At 39.4% G+C, this 23,211-nt stretch overlaps 1 protein-coding gene and 1 long non-coding RNA gene across 2 annotated transcripts in view; both read right to left on the reverse strand.

Moving 5' to 3' along the window:
- Positions 1-389: 389 nt before the first annotated feature.
- Positions 390-3,540, reverse strand: LOC310739239. Its single transcript, XR_014537305.1, has 2 exons — positions 1,429-3,540; positions 390-1,193 (listed from the first exon to the last, which is right to left on the reverse strand). It is a non-coding gene; the product is annotated as an uncharacterized lncRNA (long non-coding RNA).
- Positions 3,541-3,807: 267 nt separating this feature from the next.
- The window catches only part of jam3b (junctional adhesion molecule 3b), a 34,511-nt gene continuing 15,107 nt past the window's right edge, over positions 3,808-23,211 (reverse strand). Inside the window, exons 2-9 of the mRNA XM_083564956.1 lie at positions 10,077-10,145; positions 9,864-9,977; positions 9,616-9,768; positions 7,957-8,159; positions 6,337-6,436; positions 6,076-6,205; positions 4,438-4,492; positions 3,808-4,352 (exon numbers count right to left, since the gene is read on the reverse strand). Of these exons, the coding sequence (XP_083421082.1) occupies positions 4,317-4,352; positions 4,438-4,492; positions 6,076-6,205; positions 6,337-6,436; positions 7,957-8,159; positions 9,616-9,768; positions 9,864-9,977; positions 10,077-10,145 (860 nt within the window). The 3' untranslated portion in view covers positions 3,808-4,316. The remainder of the gene's footprint in view (positions 4,353-4,437; positions 4,493-6,075; positions 6,206-6,336; positions 6,437-7,956; positions 8,160-9,615; positions 9,769-9,863; positions 9,978-10,076; positions 10,146-23,211) is intronic.

A 23,211-nucleotide genomic window follows, 5' to 3' on the forward strand; every position in this document is an offset into this window, starting at 1 on the left:
CCCCATATTTATGCCCAGGTCTGTACATTTATTCTGATGTAGATCAAACTTTGAGAGTTAACATAAGGAACTTCTTGATTAGATGAATGATTTGGTTAAAATCAATCACTCATCAGACTCATACTGGATCTTCTCCTGAGAACACTGGACGAACCCTTCTGAAGATGGAACACTAGTCTATTGCAGGGTGTTGTGCACACACATGCACACCTAACAACAACTTTACATAGTTATTTCACCTACTGGCATGTTTCTTGGAAATGGAAGTAAAATAAAGAATCCTGAGCAAGTCCACAGAGACAGCAATCCAAGCTTAGTATCAAACTGAACCTGTGAGCTGGGAATGCTCTCCCGTGAACCATCATGCAACCCTGATTCATTCTTTTGTAGTAAAAACTAAATATTTAATTCGAGCTATGAGGTAGATGTAGATACCAGATAGTAACACGCAATCCTTTCTGTAGTTATTAGGGGTGTAACACCATGCCATCATCTGCAACTATATATTTATCACTTACATTTTCTTATATATTTCCTGAAGTTAAACCTCATCTAGTTGTGGCCTAAACCGGAAGTTCTACATAAAAAATGACCCCCAGCACTATGTCCCCAGAAGTGCTGGAACACACACGTAATTTCTTCAATTTCAGCAACATCAATCATAAAATTCCCGTATAGCGGACAGTGGATCTAAAACAGAGATGTGTGTGGGACGGTTTAATTTTGATTTATTTGGTTCTATTTGACAAAATATAAACCAAAAATATTTTTTAAGATTGGAAAAATCTTCAATCTTCAGTGATGTGGTCTTCTGTGGTTTATTAAACTGTGTGCTTTGAGATGCTTTTCTGCTCACTATGGTCCTAAAAAGTTCTTGTGTTTTTGTCTTTCTGTACCATCGTGGATACTTTCCTCTGACAACAAAGAGTCTCTGACAGCAGAAGTCTCACTCAGGGGATGCTTGTTGTCTTTTCTCAACATTCAGATCAAGTGATGTGCATGAAAAGTTCAGAACACCAGATGCTGAAATACGCAAACTTTGTTTGACGTGTACATTACAGGGGTGGTAGGATTCACACAGTCGCATCGGCATAAAAAATTAACAATGTGATGCATCGATTTTGGCATTTGACATTTAAAATGCGATGCAAAGATTTCTTTTATATAATTATTCGAAGATGCGCTATATGCGCCTGGTGGTTAGGATGTGGCGCTCTCACCGCTGCGGCCCGGGTTCGATCCCCGATCAGGGAACCCCAGCCATTAGGGTTGCACAAGCCTTAGTGCCGGTCCCAAGCCTGGATAAATGGGGAGGGTTGCATTAGGAAGGGCATCCAGCGTAAAAACGTGCTGGATGCCCTTCCTAATTCGCTGCGGCGACCCCTAACGGGAGAAGCCGAAAGAAAGTGATTCGAAGATGCGCTATACTTTTAATATTTAGAAAGTGACCAATAATTTGTGGTCGATATTTTATACTGTATGTAGTTTCTTAATCTCTTTCATGTGAATATGACGTATCACAACACTACGGAGACTGAGGCGTGTCCTGAGAGTCACAAAGAATATAGATTAACATGGCAGAGGTAAAGCTGCATCTTCCCGGAGACAGAGTGGAAAAAGAACATCTGGCTTTATTTATTCTTTCTTGCACTAAAAAGGCGTATTTGTGAAAGCGCTATACTTTAGAAATCAGAAGGCACTTAAGTGAATTATGATTTGCTGTCTGTCTGAACCAAAGAAATAAAATGAAACTATCTGTACCATATTGAATTGCATAGCATCATATTTTTTTCCGTTGCATTTAATCAAATTGTGTTGAATCAAATCTAAATCGGATCACACTGCATCATAATAGGGGTAAATCGATTCCCCTCACATCGTTAGCTGCTTCACATGTTTCTTAAATGCATGTCTAAGGTGTGAATCGCATCAGCCTCAGGTACGGACATGCACATTCCTAGTACAAAAACATCGACATAAATGTAAATCGAGGTTATGAACCATGCTGTAGGCTTTTTGTAATTCAGTCCACCAGAAAATAAGAACAACAACAAATTGAAAGAAGTCAGTTTTATTCATTACAAACGTTAGCTACAATTCAAAAATTCACACAGGAGTCGTATCAACCTAAAATCAATGCGAGATGAACATTTTGTTTCAGCACTGAAAAGGGCACAATATGTAAATCCAACTTCAACAGACAATTCAATCTCCTCTGTTGAAAACTTGGAGCAGAAAATGACAAAGAGAAAAGGAAATGTCCTTATTCGGTTAGTACGTGGTTAAGCTTTGTACACCGTATAAACATAATCTCACCTCGCGCACTTCCTGTTGTCAACACTGCGTTAAACACCTATCGAATGTAATACACGTTTTTTAAACTGCCTTTACCAAATGCTTGTGGAAATAATAGTGTCTTCTTGGTACACCAATTCACTCTATATTTCGGCTCTAATACAATATCCAAGCTTTTTCAACTTCACTGACAAAAAAAAAAGGTTGTCATTAAATCAGCACACAACAAAATTCAATTCTATGTACAAATAAAAAATTGGATATGTGCTGTATATCAGAACAACCTATCATTCCTCTCAAACACCTGTAGTGATTTATACAAATGTTATAAAATTGATTAGAAAATCAGTCAGTTTGAACAGTGATGTGTCCAAGTAGATGTCACAGTATATAACAAGTCACTATTTATATAGAACACAATAAACATTATTTTTATTCTACGTCCACACTGCAAGGCACTCAAGAGGAATGATTAGAACGTTTCTCAGAGCAAGTAATCAACTCAAATACGGCAAGAAAAACGAAACGAAACTAAAATACAAAATGGTTTCCGGTACTTATGAACCACATCTGACTGTATTCGCTGCGATTGTACTTAGGATATAAACCTGAAATTTTTTGTGTGAATTGTAGGTCATTCTCATACTGGAATCGAATGCGGCCCGTAAAGGCAGATCCTCTCTCTCACATGATTGCTTCACCTGAAATTGTGAAAAGAGTGTCATATTTGCCTCGTTTAATGTAGAATTGTAGGTTGTTTTTTTTAGGTACAAAATGAGTCAGCATAAAACCATTGTTAGCCAAACACAAAAACCCTGTTTTATTAAAAAAATATTGAAACTACTTCTCAAAATGTAAAAGACCAAAAATGAAAATAAGAATACTACCTGGACACTATATACATGATCAGCAAGGACACTTAAACTCAAGGATACGCAGCTCGGGCTGTTTACAGTGTTTTTCCTGGCTTACAAAAAAAAAAGAAAAAAAAGAAAAGGTTGCTCTCTAAGACTATCTACAAAAACCAACATGGAACCCTATAAAAACAACTATTAAGCCTGTAACAGTAAATTAAGTAGGTAAGACCTTTGACAATGTTATCATCCTATATGACACAAAATTTCACAAATGTGCCGGATTAACTCTGGATTAGGGTGTGCTCAAAAATGTTGACCGTCTTCTACGATCAGGTTTGCTTATTTCTCAGTCCCTAATCAAATTATTTATTTATTTTTGACCATAAATATATATATATATATATATATATATATATATATATATATATATATATATATATATATATATATATATATATAGCAACACAAGGGTATCGAAATCTAAGGCTGTTCAATATTTCAGAACTTCATCCCAGCTGTATGAATCAAGGCAGCAGGTTGAGTTTTTTTCCCTGGGGCATTTTTATTTGGCATGTGCTTTAATTAATGCATTATGTATTTAATTAATGTAATCTGTAATGAATCTAATTAATTAATTTTGTAATGGGATCTTATGATGATTATCTTCCTTCAAACCAAATTGGTCTATAAAAAATATACTGGCTTCCATGTTAGTAATTTACACTTTTTTTTTTTTTTTTTTAAGTAAACCTCTAAAGCATTTCAAAATATATTCTATCAAAAAATAATAATATTCTGACACAATTAGCCGGTAAAAAACAAAAGTTATACAAGTGATTAAAAGCAAAACGGTTATGAAGCTGTGACTAAAAAGAAAGCAGAGTGGAGAAATGGGTCAGTTGGTTTAAAGTGGGAAAAAAAAATCAGTGGTCTTATGGAGATTAATGCTTCTAGGCGGAAACGAGACTTTTGCCCGCTTTGGCAAATACGAATTGTGTTGCAGTGAAATGTGCTGAGATCTACGTGATCCGCGAACCACGTCCTGGCACAGCCAAGAGTCTTTTTCCTCTGTGTGTTTGTGTGTGGTTGTCCCTCATTATCTGCGAGGTTCTGCGCTAATGAATCCAATGTGTTTCGGGGTGTCTCCTCGTCTCGCCCTCGGCTTTAGATGACAAACGATGATTTGTGTTTGAAATCGCCCTGAAACAGAGGAGGTCACAGTGAGCAAATGGTGCGAGAGGGATCCTACATTGTAATGTGTTCGGAAATAATGAATCAGGTTCACCTCGTCATCTGTTCGGATGTAATCGACTCCATCGGGCTTTCCTGGTGCTTTGTAACTAGACCAAAAACAACAAACAAACAAAAAGAGTTGTAGTTGTAGACAGGTTTTTTTAAATTTTTTATTATACTCTTCTCCTATCAAGGAGTGTATAGGTTTCTGTGGGTGGAGTTTCTGAGTTTCTGTGGAAGTTCAGCCCTCATGATGTGCTGGAAAGGGTTTAGGAGGGGATGACGGCCCCACAGTACTCCATGGTACACTACTGTGTCTAACACCTATTAAAACAATCTACCACTGACAGCTGGATTCCATGTGTATTTTCGCAAACTGTGTGTCATAGGGTTCAGTGTGGAACGTAGTAATGACTGATGGCTTGTAATAAATGTTCCAAGCTTTTTATCATTTTGAAAAGTATCATTCTACTTTTACACAACAGTCTCTATTCAGCTTTACAGACTTTTGCTGAGCATTACATGTGATCTGAAGTTCTACATCTCTATGTCTGAGTGTCTTTAGATTCCAAATATTTCTGAAAGCATGGAGTGGAAACTGTAAAAGCACTATACTCATTTTAAAAAACATTGTATACAACCTAAAAAAGATATTTTTTAATGTAAATAATGTGATTCAAATTGAGTTGGTAGATAGTTTACCGACATAAAAAAAAAAAAATTTTGATTTTGAAACCTGTAGAGGTACAAATTCATATATGCACTGACATCAATCTCCTGTCTTGCCCTCAGCTTGTTAATGTCTCGTAAGTATCTAACGATTTTATTCCCCAAGGAAGCAACAAAGCACATCTATAATGTTGTGCTCATGCAGCATGTTTTTTTTTTTGCCTTGTGCCACTCAGCTTACATTCCTATTTTTAGTTTACTGATGGTTTCCATGATGTCTCTTGTTACAGCTAAAGATCATATATAAAACCATCCACCTGATCACGAGATGTTTTCGCACTGAAAATAAAAATTCTGAAAGGAAATGCTTGGGTATAGATGCTATACACTGCATCACTATACATAGTAATGTCAGAAAGACAAAATCAATGCTTGCTCTACATCTGCTGTTTGGCAGATCTGATGTATGGAAATAGAATCGTGAAAACACTGACGCTGTTCTGTTTTGGGAAAAACTCGTGACTGAAGAGCGAACATCACTGACACAGCAGCTGCACGGCAGCTGTGAGCAGAAATGAACATGCAAATGAGTATGCTAAGTATTTGGATGCTACCAAAAAACCTTGATAGGAACAGAGAGGACGATGTTTATTTTATTCGTAAAAAAAAAAAAAAAAAAAAAACACTGATAACAATCCGAATTTGCCAGCTCTTATTAAAACTGACTTCCAGCAGCTTCGTGTTTGCACTACCTCGTTGCTGTTAGTGCAGGATAAGAGCCAAATCTGCCAAATCTTGGATACGTAGATGAGTTCATTTACTTATCACACTGATATGTTTTTGATTCTCATCCTGTCCTGCTCTCTCCTTGTAAAACAGCTGAGTGTGTAAATGCTTTCGGAAACAGGACAAAATCAGACCTGATTTATAAAACGGAGTCAAAGAGCAATAAACAGCTGTGGGATTTGTCTGTGACTCAGGATGAAATCAGCAGGAAAGACTCTCTTCCTTTGTTACTTACTTGCTTCCCGTTTGCTTCTCGGTGGCAAAGAGACCCCTCCTGTATGCGCAGCAGATGCCCACTACTATGCACAACAGCACCAACACAACCACCAGTACACCCAGAACGATGCCAACAATGTTCAGGTCATCTGGAAATAACAAGACAATCAGCATGTGGGTATGCGGCAGTTAAGCGGAAAATGTACACCATCATTTACACCAACTGTTATTTAGTTATGACATGAGAATAAGGCATAAGTCTAGTGAGACGATGACTTACAGACTTCCATCGTCTGTGGGTTGCACTCTGCGACTCCTGCCTCATTCCGGGCTCTGCAATAGTACTGCCCAGCATCCTCTTTCTTCACGGAACTGAATTTCTGCAGGATGATAAATAACACATCTTTCATTACCTGGCTATTAATGGGGTATAAAGGGCTCACATATTTTGACCAATATAAAATTAGTAACATTCAAAAACAGAATATTGTAATTACAGCCCCATTCTTCAGGACTCTATAATATACAGTCAACCCTCGATAATCCCAGAGTCGAAACTCGCGGCTTGTAAACTTTGTGGGTCCTCATTTGGAACCTAACCAACAGCAAGTTGCTTTTATATATATATATATATATATATATATATATATATATATATATATATATATATATATATATATATATATATATATAAAAACTGAGGTATGTACTGAAATTTGTGTACCTCATATATATATATATTCATTCATCATTCATTCATTTTCTCCCGCTTATCCGTAATTCGGGTCGCGGGGGCAGCAGTCTAAGCAGGCATACCCCGCCTTTGACTGCTGCCCAATCCTCACAGCACCGCCCCTTACGGTCCCTCCTGCAGGTGGTGAGCCCACGGGAAGGCGGCCCCACGTCACTCCGACGTCACGGACCTTGATATTTCCCTCGTAAGGGACCCCCGGAGCATAGAGGGTTAAGGGCCTTGCTCAAGGGCCCAAGAGTGGCAGCCTGGCGATACCGGGGCTCGAACCACAGACCTTCCGATCGGCAACCCAGCGCCTTAACCGCTGGAGCCACCACTCCCCCAATATATATATATATATATATATATATATATATATATATATATATATATATATATATATATATATATATATATATATATATATATATATATATATATATATATATGTGTGCTGGAATGGTACCTCTTTCAAACTGGACAAAAGCTATGCAAATCTATGAAATCTTTGGCAAGCACAACTAAGCACACAGAACAATGAGCTGGCAATAAATTAAGCAATACAAATAAACAAATTAAAAACAGATGTTTTCTGAATTGTATCCAGCCCCTTTGTGTTATTTCACTAAGGTTTTCAAAACATATTGCACATCTACAGCACTCCAGCTCAGTCTGGCTCATATCATATGTCAGATTAGCAGCTCCCATGTCAAGAACTGTCATCTACAACCCATAATGCAGTGCACACATTTAGTTCATCTACTGCAGATGGCTGAACAGTGTTCCCAGTGCAATCGGAGGATGGTCTCAGGCCAGTTGTTTTGGGCTACACTCGAGTGTGACACCTGCCTGAACAAACTGCACAGATTAAAAAAAAAAAACCTTACCAATTTAAACAGACTAAATTCTGCACATGTAAAACGACCCTCAGTCATGCCCAGCACGCTCGCTGTCCTCCAATGGACAATGTAGGATTTTGACAGCCAGGACCGGATTTAAAGGGCACTGGGAAGGTTGAGTGACCGGGCTGGGTCAACAAGTGTGAATGGCAGAGTGTGGCACTGCGGAAAGTGCAAGTGACTAAAGCAGATTCCCTTCATGGCTGGAGCCATCACAAATCAACTGGCTCCCTAAAATATCCCTTCTCCCATTCCTCCCAGTGCTCACCAGCACGCCGGTTTCACTGTTCAGCACATAGGATGAGTTGAAGAACTTAGGGCTGCTCTTGGGGTCCATGGGAATCTCCTCTTTGTTGCGAAACCACTGGTATTGGGACTTGGGGAAGCCCTCGTCCTCCACACACGTCAGCTCGGCTGACTTCCCAACCGGCACAGACGCAGGCACGGAGCAACGAGGAGCCACTGGCTTTACTGCAAAACAGAAAGCAAATAACCAAGTCAGGCTCACAATCTGCAACCTTAAATTAAATGAAGAGTGTGAGAAGTCTGATCTATCAGCATTAAGGCCATGCGTTGAGCGCTTTCCCCTTTTAGAAGTCTGATTAAACTCAGATGCACTTTCAGAATTTCCCCTATTTAGCCATGGACACGCCCGAGCCTGAGGCAGGCCAGAAAGCATCCTCAAATGTGCAGCAATGGCTGGAAGGGTAGTGTGCCTGAGCTCAACTTACAGCAGCGCAGCTCGACGAATGCTAACAACATCTTTTCTGAGAAAGCAAACATCGTCCCATTTAATGCTAGTGGTGTCTGCCAGAGATTCAAGCAATTACAGCAGAGAAACGTTTTCGAGGGCTGACATGAGGCCTTGCTATAAAATGCACTACGATAAATTACATATATAATGTAAACTAATTTAAATATTACACATTACATTTAATAACAGTTGCTGTGTGGCTCTTTGATATAAACTGCTCTTTTATAGGTGCATTAAGGTTATGAAAATGGCCAAATTCTGCCTCGAACAAAAGATACTGTTTTTCTATGACATAGTTTTTCCCTTTTCCCTTGAAATGTAGTTTAAAAACACCTTTGTTTGATCAAGAATTTTGTCCAATATCAGGCATATCTCATGGACAATAAAGTTTTGTTAGACTGGAATGTCTAGATGCTATCAATGCCTCTCTCTCGCTCATGCAGTCACTTGAGATTAGGGAGGGAGATTAATGGGACAATTAATGTCCTAGGAGGCCCTGAAAGATGGCTTGCTAACCTTTTTTGTCATCCTTTCATAGCGAGACCACTTGCACTCCAATGACAATGTATGTTTACTAGTGTAAACCAGTGTAATACAGGTGGTCCCGGACTTATAATGGTGATGAGCGTTCCAATGACCCCTTTGTAACTTAAATATATATATATATATATATATATATATATATATATATATATATATATATATATATATATATATATATATATATATATATATGTGGCAGTGGGTGCGTGGATGAGCGGCGGTTCGCAAGCGGTCGTTGCGTGGATGAGCGCCGGTTCGCAAGCGGTCGGTGGAGCCGAGCGAAACGAGGGTATGAATCACACCTGTAACTGATGAGATTATTCTGTGTGCTCTGTTTCAGTGTCTGGTGCTGCAGATAAAAAGGAGAGAGATTTAGAGCTAAAATTGGGCTTCTGAAACAGCAAAAACACAGAAATAGTGTGATGCTTGTGCCTGATCCTAACACACGACTATGAAAAATGCTTTTCATCATCTTTTCATCACATTTACTTTCTCCTCAAGGCCCTAAAGATTTATCCCTTTTTAAAAAGTGCTTCAGTGGATAGTTTCAGTGGATTCTGTGAATATGCACTGAACCGCCCTTTAACACACTGGTGTAGTTGGTGTGTGAATGATGGTGAAGTGTGTCACCTCGGATGGCGAGCTCGATCACAATCTCATCGAAGTTTTTATAGTCATCATGGGCTGTGACTTCACAGCGGTACGACGCAGTGTCTTGCCTTGTCGCGTTCAGAATGACTAAAGTTGCCGGCTCGCGAATCTGTGCTCTGTTCTCCAAGTCGCCTGATGAAAACAAAAGCCATTTTTCAGTACATTTTGATGGAATGGAACTTCATGTGCATAACAATAACAATTATACTGAAACACCAGGGACTCACCTGATACTTTGTTTTTAAAATAGACATAACTGGTTTTCCCATTCTTAATCTTCTTCCATTCAATCCTGGGACCAGTCGTGGCGATCGACTCTATCAGACAGGACAGTTCAATTGCTGCACAAAGAAACGACAAAGAAAAAAAAAAGTCTGTGCATTTGAACAAAACGCCTTTACATCCTAAAACCATTCATTTGCAGAACAAATCTTGCTTACATTCAAACTCATTGGCCCGTGGTGAAGTATTCGCACTTTTCAGTACCACTGCCAGGATGCTGGCATAGCCTGCAATGAAAAAGAGAAAAGGAGAAATTCACAACACTGTAATTTTTGCCAAGTTCCCCTTTTAGTGTATACCACAAGGTCATGTGCACATGGGAGGTGAAATCAATCAGGCTGCCATCACTGGAGCTTAGAGCTATCGCAGACGTATGTACTTGGTTGACTCGTCCAGAAAATTCCTGAAACTTAATTAACGCTCAGCCCCCAATGCTAAGAGCCTGCACCCCACCCTCACACATTCTTTACATCTCTGTGTCCTGCTGCCAGATCTGTTACAGGCCATTTTTAGTTTAACTCTGACAAACATGTCAACTTTTGGTTCAAACCATGTGGACTGTACTAGAGGCCACGTGACCTGATCGCGTTATCAGATACCTTTAAACGTGCGTGTAAAATCTGCCTGCTTAAAGAAAGAAAATCACTTTGTGTGTGCACCCAAATGTATGTTATTAATCCGCTGCTAAGTCTTTGTTCTATTAGTGTTACGGTTTCTAATGTGGTGTTTGTTGTGCTTCTGCTACATTTCCTTCGGTGTTTAAAGAATTAAATGAGATTCTAAAAAAAGAGCTGCCTAGCATTCCTAGTCCCCCCAATCTGAACCTCATTCATATGCAAACAGAAGTTGGATATGGGACAGAAGGAGAAAAATAAAACCGTTGCCAGATCCACTGTATGGCACTACTGTAAATCTCAGTTTATTTTGTTTGTTTGAAGCTCAAATTTTTTTTATTTAGTATCCAAATGCCCAGGTTTTTATTAGCCCAAATGCTGCTATGCTAACAGTGACTTCAAAGATTTTCTATTTTATTTTGTCATCAAGCTACAGTAGCAGTATTATGCCAACTAGAGCTTAAAGGTAAAAAGTGCATTACAGCACTATGGAATTCGTTCACAGTGAAATCCCAGCGACGTAAGGAAGCGGGGGTCTGAGTGCAAAGTCAACCATAAAACAGCGCCCCTTACAGGCCTTGCTCAAGCACCCCGAGAGTGGCAGCTTGGTGATACCGAGGCTTGAACCTGTATCACAACATCAAAAACACACACACAAATCCGTTGTTAGCAACTGGCCTTACCCAAATCCTCAATACATGTTTCCAATCGCTAAACTTGTACGGAGCAGCCGAAAGAAGAAGAAGAAGAAACTTGTACTTCCTCATAGGTAAAAAAACATTTTTTTTCATCTGTGGTACAATTCAAGAGAGATTCACATTAATACCAGAAAGCCGATTGGCTGTTGCTTGTTGGTCTCATTTGTAATCATAATACAGCAAATTATTGATATTATTCCATATAATAATATAAATAATAATAATAATAATAATAATAATAATAATAATAATAATAATATAGGGCTGCAACTGACGATTATTTTGATAATCGATTAATCGGGGGGTTATTTATATTTTTTTTAATGATTAATCAGATCAAAAAATATATATTTTTATTGCATGCAACAAAAAAAAAAAAAAAAACAAGAATAAAAAGCATTTGAGTATGCAAGGCGAAGCAATTTGTGTAAATCGACATTTTTTCATGCCTAAAAAAACCCTATATAAAATATAATAAAAAAAAACCACCACATATTTTGTTCATTTGTGAAGATTGAAGCATCCAGAATATATAATCAGTTGTAGACAATGAAAAGGGAATGGAACAGAGAAATGTAGCTAACAAGCTTGATAAAAAGAAAGAAAAGAATCTGCATTGATGCACAAGTGCATAAACGTTCACAGAAAACCAAAACAGTGACTAAAAATAGAATCATTTAACTGCTGTTGGTATTTGCTGCTTTTATATTTAGTGTTTTGTTCGCACCGGTTTAACTGAATCCATCGCTACTTCGCGAGCGAACTGATCACCTGATCCAGTGCTACTGTCCGAAGTTAGCAAACAAATACACACAATAGCAATTCATTAAACTATACCACGACACCAGTGTGTTTTCTTCCTCGTGCATCACTGTGGTAAAGCTCAGATTTGCGTAATTTCCAGGTACACTTTTCTTTGCGTTTGAGTTGCGTATAATAGCAAATGCTCCCATAGCCTTGGATGACTTGGGATGCACACTATTTTAAAATTTGACTTTTTATAACCCAGGGCCTCAACCACTAAGATATGGATCTCCAAACAAGACGAGCCAATCATACAGGCCAATCCATAATTCAAGTAAGAAAATGAGCAGCAATTCCTCTTCACCTTTTTCTCTTTAAAAAACGTACGTGTGAGATCGGTTAAAAAACAACAACAAAAAAAGCAGTGCGTATAAAGCAAAGCAAAGAGACTGTGCCTGTTTCCTGGGAGTGTTAGCAGTAAGGCTACCGCTCAGGCACAAGCCCGAGCTTCGGTCCTGTTTATGCATGCTTTCTACAACATCTGGTCTCTGTAACCTTTCTAAAATACACTATCCACTTTGAAGATGTTCTAAGCTGCTATAAGTCAACAGCTGGTGTCTCATGCTTCTCGGCCTCCTGGAGCACACGGCTTGAAACGCTGCCAGGATGGTGAAGCTCAGGGTACGAGGTGATTCGCTCTGGAAATCCTCAACCGCTGTCAACCATGTGGCACCTAGTGCTTGCTTTAAGAAAATCGAATCAGGACGCTGGGAAACAGTAATGGATAATTGGATAAATCTTTAATGAACAGATTTTGGGCCAAGACTCTTGAGGGTTCATCCGTTTCACCTCTAAAGCTACTATAGCATGAACAAAAAAGCGAAGCCAGTAAACCAGACAAAACAACCCCTTAAAGAGGAAAGCCTTTAAAAATAAATTAAATGTTGTTCTACATCCCGAGGGAATGTTTATAAATTGTCTGGCGTAACAACACAAGGGCTATGCTGCAGTAACAACAAGAATACAAGAGCACAGCCTTTGCTTGCATGCAATGTCCTTTCTCTGAGCCCTTTTTGTCAGCTTCTGTGCAGAGATTACGCTTAAATGCTGTTGACATCCAGTTAAAAGGTTACACGGAGCATATAAAAAGAGAAGAACTCCAGGAAAGTGTGAAAACAAGTCAGAACGCATCGCATCTCCAAGTCTATCACATTCAGCGACCGTTTTGGGCATAGGGAGCAAAAATGGCTTTTTTGATACCTAAATGCTTGGAGGAAAAACTGGTACCTGAACATACTACAACTCTCGGAAGGTGCTGAGGATTAAACACACATCCTATTCGCAATGATACCCTGTGCGGTTTTTGGAATGAGCTGCATGTCTATTGTCTGCTTTCCTCTCGGTGTGTGCCACATCCTGCTTGTTGACGCCTCCGCCGATACCAGACGCCTGAACCCTGACTCCGAGACTTCACACTCTCCAGCAGGATGCCTCAGTGCACAGCTCGGCTTGTTACTCAGTCAGCGGCAGTGAGACCGTTGAAGAACTATGAGCTCTGACGCCAGTCATAGGATAATTGAGCCCTCAAACAAGCTTGGTGCTGTGTGACCTACATAGGTTTCTGTAAGCGCTGCGCTGCGCTGTGCAGCTTGAGCCCCGATTTGACAATCTGGACAAAGTTTTAATCTTCTACTACTTACAAGAATGCCTGCTCTTCCTTAATAATCTTACTATAATGCTTGGATACAATCTAGACTGCCCCTGGAGTTAAAAATCGTATTACTGAACTGAATCACAACACAATGATACACATACGGCCTTTGGGATGAATAAGTCAGAAAAAATTAGCGAGGCAAAAAAAAAAAAGAAAAAAGAAAAAGATTGCCAATGCCCAGAGACTCATAAAAGTGAGAATGAAATACTTATTCTGGTTTCATGGGGGTGTTTGGGCATTTTTCCACAGTACATTTAGCGACAGATGACCAAACCGCAAGCCAATAGCACTATGGACTCTAATTCCAATAATGCATTTGAACTGTTCCCTGATTTGTGTGTGTGTGTGTATATATATATATTTGTCTATCGATTACAATTGTCATGAGTTAACTCGCGATTAATCGCAACTTATCCGTACATTTCAATACTTTGAACGTATTCATTGAACGTACATTTTTAAAACTAAAATCAGAATGTGCACTTCAAATGTATGTTTAATATTAGTGAAACCAGACTCAACATAGAGCATGAAGACACAATATTCTTGAAAATGTTTGAAAGTACAGTACAGACCAAAAGTTTGGACACACCTTCTCATTCAAAGAGTTTTCTTTATTTTCATGACTATGAAAATTGTAGGCATCAAAGCTATGAATTAACACATGTGGAATTATATATGGAATTATATACATAACAAAAAAGTGTGAAACAACTGAAAATATGTCATATTGGAGGTTCTTCAAAGTAGCCACCTTTTGCTTAGATTACTGCTTTGCACACTTTTGGCATTCTCTTGATGCCTACTTTGAAGAACCTACAATATGACATATTTTCAGTTGTTTCACACTTTTTTGTTATGTATATAATTCCACATGTGTTAATTCATAGTTTTGAAGCCTTCAGTGTGAATCTACAATTTTCATAGTCATGAAAATAAAGAAAACTCTTTGAATGAGAAGGTGTGTCCAAACTTTTGGTCTGTACTGTAATTATGGTGTTTTAAATTACGTAAAACATTCAGGACACCAAACCGAATTGTTGCTATGTTTCCACACGGACGGTTTTACTTGGTGGATTTTGGTGCTTGATTTGAGATTTGGCACATCAGTACAACAAATGTTGGTTGATTGAAAATTATTTTTACATTTTCTTTTGTATATTGGAGTAAAGAAAGGGTGTCGTGAATAAATGTGTGTTGCGTTGAAGGTTTTAATTTCGTCTCTTTTATTAATTATTTAAAATTTTTTATTTAAAATGGTCAAACAGAATTTAGCGCTGCATTAAACGGGTGTTAAAATTTGAGGTTCAAATGAATTTCTGTTTTTATATATATATATATATATATATATATATATATATATATATATATATATATATATATATATATATATATATATATATATATATATACAGTGAGGAAAATAAGTATTTGAACACCCTTCTATTTTGCAAGTTCTCCCACTTAGAAATCATGGAGGGGTCTGAAATTGTCACCGTAGGTGCATGTCCACTGTGAGAGACATAATCTAAAAAAAAAAATCCAGAAATCACAATATATGATTTTTAAACTATTTATTTGTATGATACAGCTGCAAATAAGTATTTGAACACCTGTCTATCAGCTAGAATTCTGACCCTCAAAGACCTGTTAGTCTGCCTTTAAAATGTCCACCTCCACTACATTTATTATCCTAAATTAGATGCACCTGTTTGAGGTCGTTAGCTGCATAAAGACACCTGTCCACCCCATACAATCAGTAAGAATCCAGCCACTAACATGGCCAAGACCAAAGAGCTGTCCAAAGACACTAGAGACAAAATTGTACACCTCCACAAGGCTGGAAAGGGATACGGGGAAATTGCCAAGCAGCTCGGTGAAAAAAGGTCCACTGTTGGAGCAATCATTAGGAAATGGAAGAAGCTAAACATGACTGTCAATCTCCCTCGGACTGGGGCTCCATGCAAGATATCACCTCGTGGGGTCTCAATGATCCTAAGGAAGGTGAGAAATCAACCCAGAACTACACGGTAGGAGCTGGTCAATGACCTGAAAAGAGCTGAGACCACCGTTTCCAAGGTTACTGTTGGTAATACACTAAGACGTCATGGTTTGAAATCATGCATGGCATGGAAGGTTCCCCTGCTTAAACCAGCATATGTCCAGGCACGTCTTAAGTTTGCCAATGACCATTTGGATGATCCAGAGGAGTCATGGGAGAAAGTCATGTGGTCAGATGCGACCAAAATAGAACTTTTGGGTCATAATTTCACTAAACGTGTTTGGAGGAAGAAGAATGATGAGTACCATCCCAAGAACACCATTCCTACTGTGAAGCATGGGGGTGGTAGCATCATGCTTTGGGGGTGTTTTTCTGCACATGGGACAGGGCGACTGCACTGTATTAAGGAGAGGATGACCGGGGCCATGTACTGCGAGATTTTGGGGAACAACCTCCTTCCCTCAGTTAGAGCATTGAAGATGGGTCAAGGCTGGGTCTTCCAACGTGACAATGACCCGAAGCACACAGCCAGGATAACCAAGGAGTGGCTCTGTAAGAAGCATATCAAGGTTCTGGCGTGGCCTAGCCAGTCTCCAGACCTAAACCCAATAGAGAATCTTTGGGGGGAGCTCAAACTCCGTGTTTCTCAGCGACAGGCCAGAAACCTGACTGATCTAGAGAAGATCTGTGTGGAGGAGTGGGCCAAAATCCCTCCTGCAGTGTGTGCAAACCTGGTGAAAAACTACAGGAAACGTTTGACCTCAAACAAATGCTACTGTACCAAATATTAACATTGACTTTCTCAGGTGTTCAAATACTTATTTGCAGCTGTATCATACAAATAAATAGTTTAAAAATCATACATTGTGATTTCTGGATTTTTGTTTTTAGATTATGTCTCTCACAGTGGACATGCACCTACGATGACAATTTTAGACCCCTCCATGATTTCTAAGTGGGAGAACTTGCAAAATAGCAGGGTGTTCAAATACTTATTTTCCTCACTGTATATAACAACGTCTGGGAGATTCTATAAAGGTATGTTCTGTTCTAATTGAATTTTTTATTTGTTTTACACACACACACACACACACACACACACACACACACACACACACACACACACACACACACACACACACACACTTAAGTGCAACATCAGGAAGTTCATTTTTTTAATTTTAAGCATGTCTGGAATAGCCATGGCAACGACAATAAATCAACACGCTCAGGGTTTGTGCTTTTCTCTCCCTCAGACGTGGCACGTGGAATTGATCAGCGACAAACAGCTCTGTATTTCCCCTGAGTTCCATTATTTCGCTTTGAGCAGATGCAGATGGAATCTTTGGTACTGGACCGGTCCATGGAAAAAAAAGTTTGGATGCAGGTAACAATAAATCTAATAGTTTGTGTAGTGGAAAATGGCTTTAAGGCACCTAGCAGCACAGAGTTTAAAAAAAGCACCACACCCAAGATCAACACGAGATCTGTATTCAGCAGAGAGAGAGAGAGAGAGAGAGAGAGAGAGAGAGAGAGAGAGAGAGAGAGAGAGAGAGAGAGAGAAAAAAGAGAGAGAGAGAGAGAAAGAGATAGAGAGAGAGAGGGGGGGAGAGAGAGATAGAGAGAGAGAGAGAGAGAGAGAGTGGGGAAGAGAGAGAGTGGGGGAGAGAGAAGAGAGAGAGAGAGAGAGAGAGAGAGAGAGAGAGAGAGAGAGAGAGAGAGAGAAAGAGAGAGAGAGTGGGGAGAGAGAGAGAGAGATAGAGAGAGAGAGTGGGGGAGAGAGAGAGAGAGAGATTGGGGGAGAGAGAGAGAGAGATAGAGAGAGAGAGAGAGAGAGAGAGAGAGAGAGAGAGAGAGAGAGAGAGAGAGAGAGAGCTAAGAGCTAAGACTAATTCTGCCTTCATGCAGCTTGTCAGAAAGTATTCGACACGTCCTGTTCACTCAGCAATGCATGAAGTGGATAATATTCTTGTTATTTTTACACCGCTGCACTGATTCGAGTCCGCCTGGGTCGAGTCTGTGCTCTTGCTAAAATTATAAAAATATCCACTAAATATCGTGCTCCAGCCATCGTCACTTGCGCTGATTGGAATGAAACGCTGCAACTCTTTTTATTACCCACAGTGCGCTTGAGCTCACAGAGAGCCTTTCTTTAAATCCTGCTCACCCCCGCTGCTTTACAAAAGATCTGTACGGATGTTACGCAGAACAATAAGAGGTCACAAATCCTCCTCCGCTGACACTTTTGGATCTCCTGCGCGCTCGCTGCATCTCAGCTGGAAGGCTGCTTTATTGTGCAGAGCTACAGAGCTACAGAGTACATCACCACGTTTGTGTCGCTTCAAAGGGTAAACGTTTCCTCAATAGTTCAACCGCGTTCTGATTCGGAAACAAGCGGACCGGCGGCGGCAGATCGGCTCGTGCAGCAATCCTCTGAGCAGATTTGGTGTAGAAGAAAAAAGAAGACAAAAAAAAACAAAAACAAAATTGAACAGAGTAAATTCATTACACACATAAAAAAAAACCCATTATTCTAATTAATGAACTAATCTGATTACACGGTCTCGAATTTTGCCAGAACTTGCGCGCTATTTCAAGGACTCTCTGAAGAGCCATCTGCTCCGGTAATTGACAGTAGTGTGAGAATCCTGGCTACACCCCTCAACAAATAATCTCCAGTCCAGAGAGGCCACCTGTTGTTAGGGAAAAGAAGAAAAGACTCCCAGCCACTTTCAAAGCACAGAAAATGTCGACGGGGAAGAAGGTTTCAGCTTTCTCGGGTTGCCTGAGAGTGCGCAAACTGCGTTTTTTTTACAACCTTTTCCGAGCTTTGAACATCCACATCTACTGAATATGATGCGCTTCTTGCACACCCTCTATTTATGTGCTCAGGAAGAGCAGGAAGTTCCATTCCTTTTAACAACAAGAATGGCCTCCTGTTTGCAGATTAATCTCACACCATCTGCTCGCCTCCCACACTTGATTTAAATGACCGGCGAGGATCTCGGGAGGAGAGGCAGGATAATGGAAGTGATGCGAAACATAAGGCACCTTCGAGCCGGGGACGACGCGTATAACAATCCTGAGGGTCGGGTTTTATGAGTTCGATGAGACTAATTTCACTAATGATGCTGGCATTTTTACACATTTACTACAAGACAAAGGATATTATGTTCTTTAACAGCAAACATCAACCACAAAGCCAAGTTTGAGAGTGTAGGATTTGGCCCTGCTGTTCTTTCACATTCCTGACTAAAATTAGCACAGAGATAAGAAAATCTCCGCAAAGAGCACACCTCAGATCTTCTATTAGCTACTGAGCAACTGCCATGAAGCTTTTTTCCACTGTAACCACTGTGAAACACCTCACACTTAAAAAAAAATAATAATAATTTTTTTATATTAATAGCTTAATACCCTGATGAACAAACCTTGGGGGACTGTGGCAAGGAAAATCTACCTTAGATGCTATAACGAAGAAACCCTGAGAGGAACCAGACTCCACACGAAGCACTGTGTTTTCCCCACAGACCATTATTACTGACGCACCACCCGCTAAACTCTGGAGTGCTCTGGACAGGTAAAACAGAAAAAAAAATATGGAAAAGGGAGAAAACAGTGAAGAGGGAGGAGAAGATTCATATGGAAGCCAGTTTCCACCACATAAAAAACATTTTTTGCCTACTTCCAAGTTTTTATTTCTCACAATTCCGAGTTTTTTTTTCTCTTTAGCAATTTTCAGTTTTTTTCTTACAACAGCAACTTTTTTTCTCGCAATTCTGACTTTTGTTTTCGCCAACTTTTTTTTGCCAACCGGGTAGCGTCACCCTCTCTGTAGTGCCATGTTTACGAGAAATAAACTCGGAATTGCGGGAAAAAACTCGGAATTGCCCGTAATAACCCTAACCCTTAATTTAGTAAATTTATATTAATAGCATATTTATTATATGTATATTTAGTATTGCTCTTTATTAAAAAGTAAAAAAGGTACTTCTTATCCGATTACTCGGGCTGCCAATTTTTTGCGGGCGGCTGTGTCGTCTTGTCGTCAAGTTAACCAGTAACTTAATCGTCTCAACTAACGGCATTAGTCCACAACCAATTTTATATCGATTATCGATTTTATCGATTTGTTGTTGCAGCTCTAGAAAAAAACTGAATTGGATGTGTAATGACTCGTCTGCCAGCAGAGTGTTTAATAAATACAGGTTAAAGACTACTTTTGATCTGTGCCCATGAGAGGGGTGTAGTGTCTCCCTGGGTTCCTGGGGAACATGTCGTTTTCAGTTAGCGTTTAAATCTGTATCCAAACACACACACACACACACACACACACACACACACACACACACACACACACACACACACACACACACACACACTCATCCCCCATTCCAGGCACCCATAATGACCCTTCCTGAGTTAAACTGCTCTATTTCCAAGCAGAAAATAGACCGCTTGTTTGGTGTAACGTTGTTACGTTAATTCCCAGGACTGCAAACGGCTCTGTTTTGTGACACGGATTTAAACAGTGCCACTGGACGTATACTAAATTCACCAAGTTTGATGACTGAATGACACTATTCCAGATTTAAAGGAAAGCTCACACAATTCCAAATTGCGTAAGAATCCGAAATTTTATTGAGACTAAAAAAAGGACCTGGTCATTACACTCTCAGCTGATCCCGTTTCAATTTCTTTTTCTATATACATATTTTATTATCCCCATCGATGGTCTGCCAGTCTCACAAACCTCCTCCTCCTCATCAATATCTATTACACAATGCAGCCAATAATAGCCTGCTTTTATAGTTGTTCTCGGTTGCTTTGGAGCGTTTCTCGAATCATCCTTAATATTTGCAAAGCAGTAAATGCATTTCACAAAACTATTCCTACAAACAGCACAACACATTGGATTTCTTGCAAAAGCCTGGACTTTTCTCAAAATCCTTAGTTCATCTCTCAAAAGGAATTTGTGTCAATGAACATCTCATTCCCATCAGCGTGAAAAGTCCCTTTTCCCATTGCTCACAAACAAAATCATTAAAATGTTTAGTCATGTTGTCAGTATGACGGCGCACAGTTTCAGTATTTCCTGATAAAAACTATTTGGATCACAATGATTGAAAATGCAGTGTTCTTCTGTTTGGCATCCATGAATTTCAGCAGCATAAAGGTATTTATTTGATTGCATATTTGATTTATATTGATTGCAAGAGATCGGATGGGGTTCACACTTTTACTGTACTGTACAAGTGTTCGTTCGTTTCTTGGTTGTTCATCACATTTGTTTCGCTCTGTCGCCAATTGAAGGTTCAAGAGATTCACCTTTGACCTGTTTTAGAGAACTGGTTGATTATTGGTTGATCTGATGCCAAACACTTTCATACACTACAGGATTTTACACTTGTATTTGTATTTGTTGTTCATCCATTTTCAGAAATTGTAATTCTGTGTTTTGTCTGTCGCCAATTGAAGGTTCACGAGATGATGTGGAGGTTGAACAAGGAGTTTTGAGAATTTCATTTCTGATCTGAGAAACGTTTCAAAGCAACTGATAAAAACTGTATAAACATCTTTGGCATTTAGTTGGACAGACCAACTACAAGTTGTTGTTTTGAAACTGCATGACTTATTTTCTTACCATTTCAGATGGTGGTGGTGGTGTTTGTGTGTGTGTGTGTGTGTGTGTGTGTGTGTGTGTGTGTGTGTGTGTGTGTGTGTTTAAGTATGTTATGGGCCCGACACGTTCCCCTACGCCTACACGTTTCTTTTGTTTTTGTGTTGTTTTTCACTCTTTTTAATTCGGTGTAAAACCCCACCAAAGAAAAACAAACCAAAAGTATTAATTTCCTGCTTCTTTGGACAGGGAACGCTGACTTATAGGTGTAAAAGCATCCTATGGTTCAGTGGAGAGCAGGGAAGGCTGTGGTAGTTATGCCCGAGATACGGTGTAAGATGAAATTTTTACATTAATATTATAATTCTGTTTACGTATATGTATTTTGTTATAATCAGTGTATGTATAACGTTCTTTCAAAGCTGAACTGCAATAATCCATAAAGCTTGCAATGTAGAGCGTGATCAAGGCAGCATGTCTAAACACAATGCTCTTGACCGGGCACTGTGCTCTCAGCTAAGCAAAACAGAGAAAGATGAAAGATTATCTTTGTACAGAATGGGAAAACATCTGTGTGCAAAGTGCGTCACTAGGGCGAAGTCAACTAAAACCCTTATTTTTTAAACCCAAATTAATACATTTCTGAATTTTAAATAACGCATTTGAAAGTAGTTTTTACTGTTTATTATTTTATTTGATATATTTATTTATTTTTTATTAAGATGATGGGAATAAGGAGAGGTTACACACTTAAGCAGGGTTTGGGAAAAAACGCGAAATTGAATCCTTTCTTAAAGTGAATTAGGCGTTTTATTGGGCAATTGAGGGCGGCAGGTCTGCGAGTTATCAGTCAGGGGTTTGAGAACATGTTAGCGTTCGGGAAGCCTCCGCTATTTATAGCTGCTGTCAATGCCGGGCAGAAAGCGCACTGTCGACTAATTTGATGCGTTTACAGGTAAGTCTGAGCGGTACGGTGCCATTTTCAGGAAGCCGAGACCATCCGCCTTAACAAGATCTAATTATGGCTCATTTTTCAATCTCCTGGCCTCGGCAGGACGTAGACAAAACAACCTTTTGAAGAATGGGTCTCAAGCCGTGTTGTCCGAGGAAATAAATGTGCTCTTTTCTGCCAACAACTCGGGGCTGAATTCAGCTGAGCTGGTTGTTTTTTCGAGGCGCGAATCCCGTGTTCACCAGGAAGCTGTCGCCACAGAGATCTGTAAATCGCGTCGCTGCCGTTGCCAGAATTAGCCGCTCGTTGCTCTCTGCACAGATGGCATCAGCCGCGCTTGCTGCAAATACCTCGCATTCTCGTCCAAGCAGACTGACCTCTTCCTTAATCCTAATTAGGAATGCAATTTGCACCGGGGGCCTTCTGCAAATGCCGTGGAAAATAAATAACTGCTGAAACAAATAAATATTTAAAGCTGTAAAAAGACTATGACTAGTAAATATGTCACGATTATATCGCTATATTATATCAACACGATGCGCTTTTCCACAGATTATTACTGTCGTCATTGTCTTTCTCATTTAAATCTAAACACTCTGGTTGGAAATTCTATAGCGAACGTCTACATTGTAGTACTTGTGCGTATCGTTAAGACATAATCAATTATTATGATGCGATTTTTTTTTTTTTTTTACTTTTGGTGAATATTCCACATAAACTGTTTCAAAATGTAGATCATTTAAATAGGGCGAGGTTTTGTAGTCTTTGCGTTTTCTCCCATGAACCGATTCGGTTCTCAAAACTCTTCATTAGATAAATCGGGTATTACGATGTGAGACCTAAACTGTGTAGTGCAGGTTTCAGGTACGACTGCTCTAGAAGACGTTTATTGTTTACTGATTGAGCAGCGTTTTTTTTTTATTGTTGTTTTGGTGTCGTTTTTTTCCTA

The sequence above is a fragment of the Silurus aristotelis genome, assembly GCF_946808225.1.
Source record: "Silurus aristotelis genome assembly, chromosome: 16".
Lineage (NCBI taxonomy): Eukaryota > Metazoa > Chordata > Actinopteri > Siluriformes > Siluridae > Silurus > Silurus aristotelis.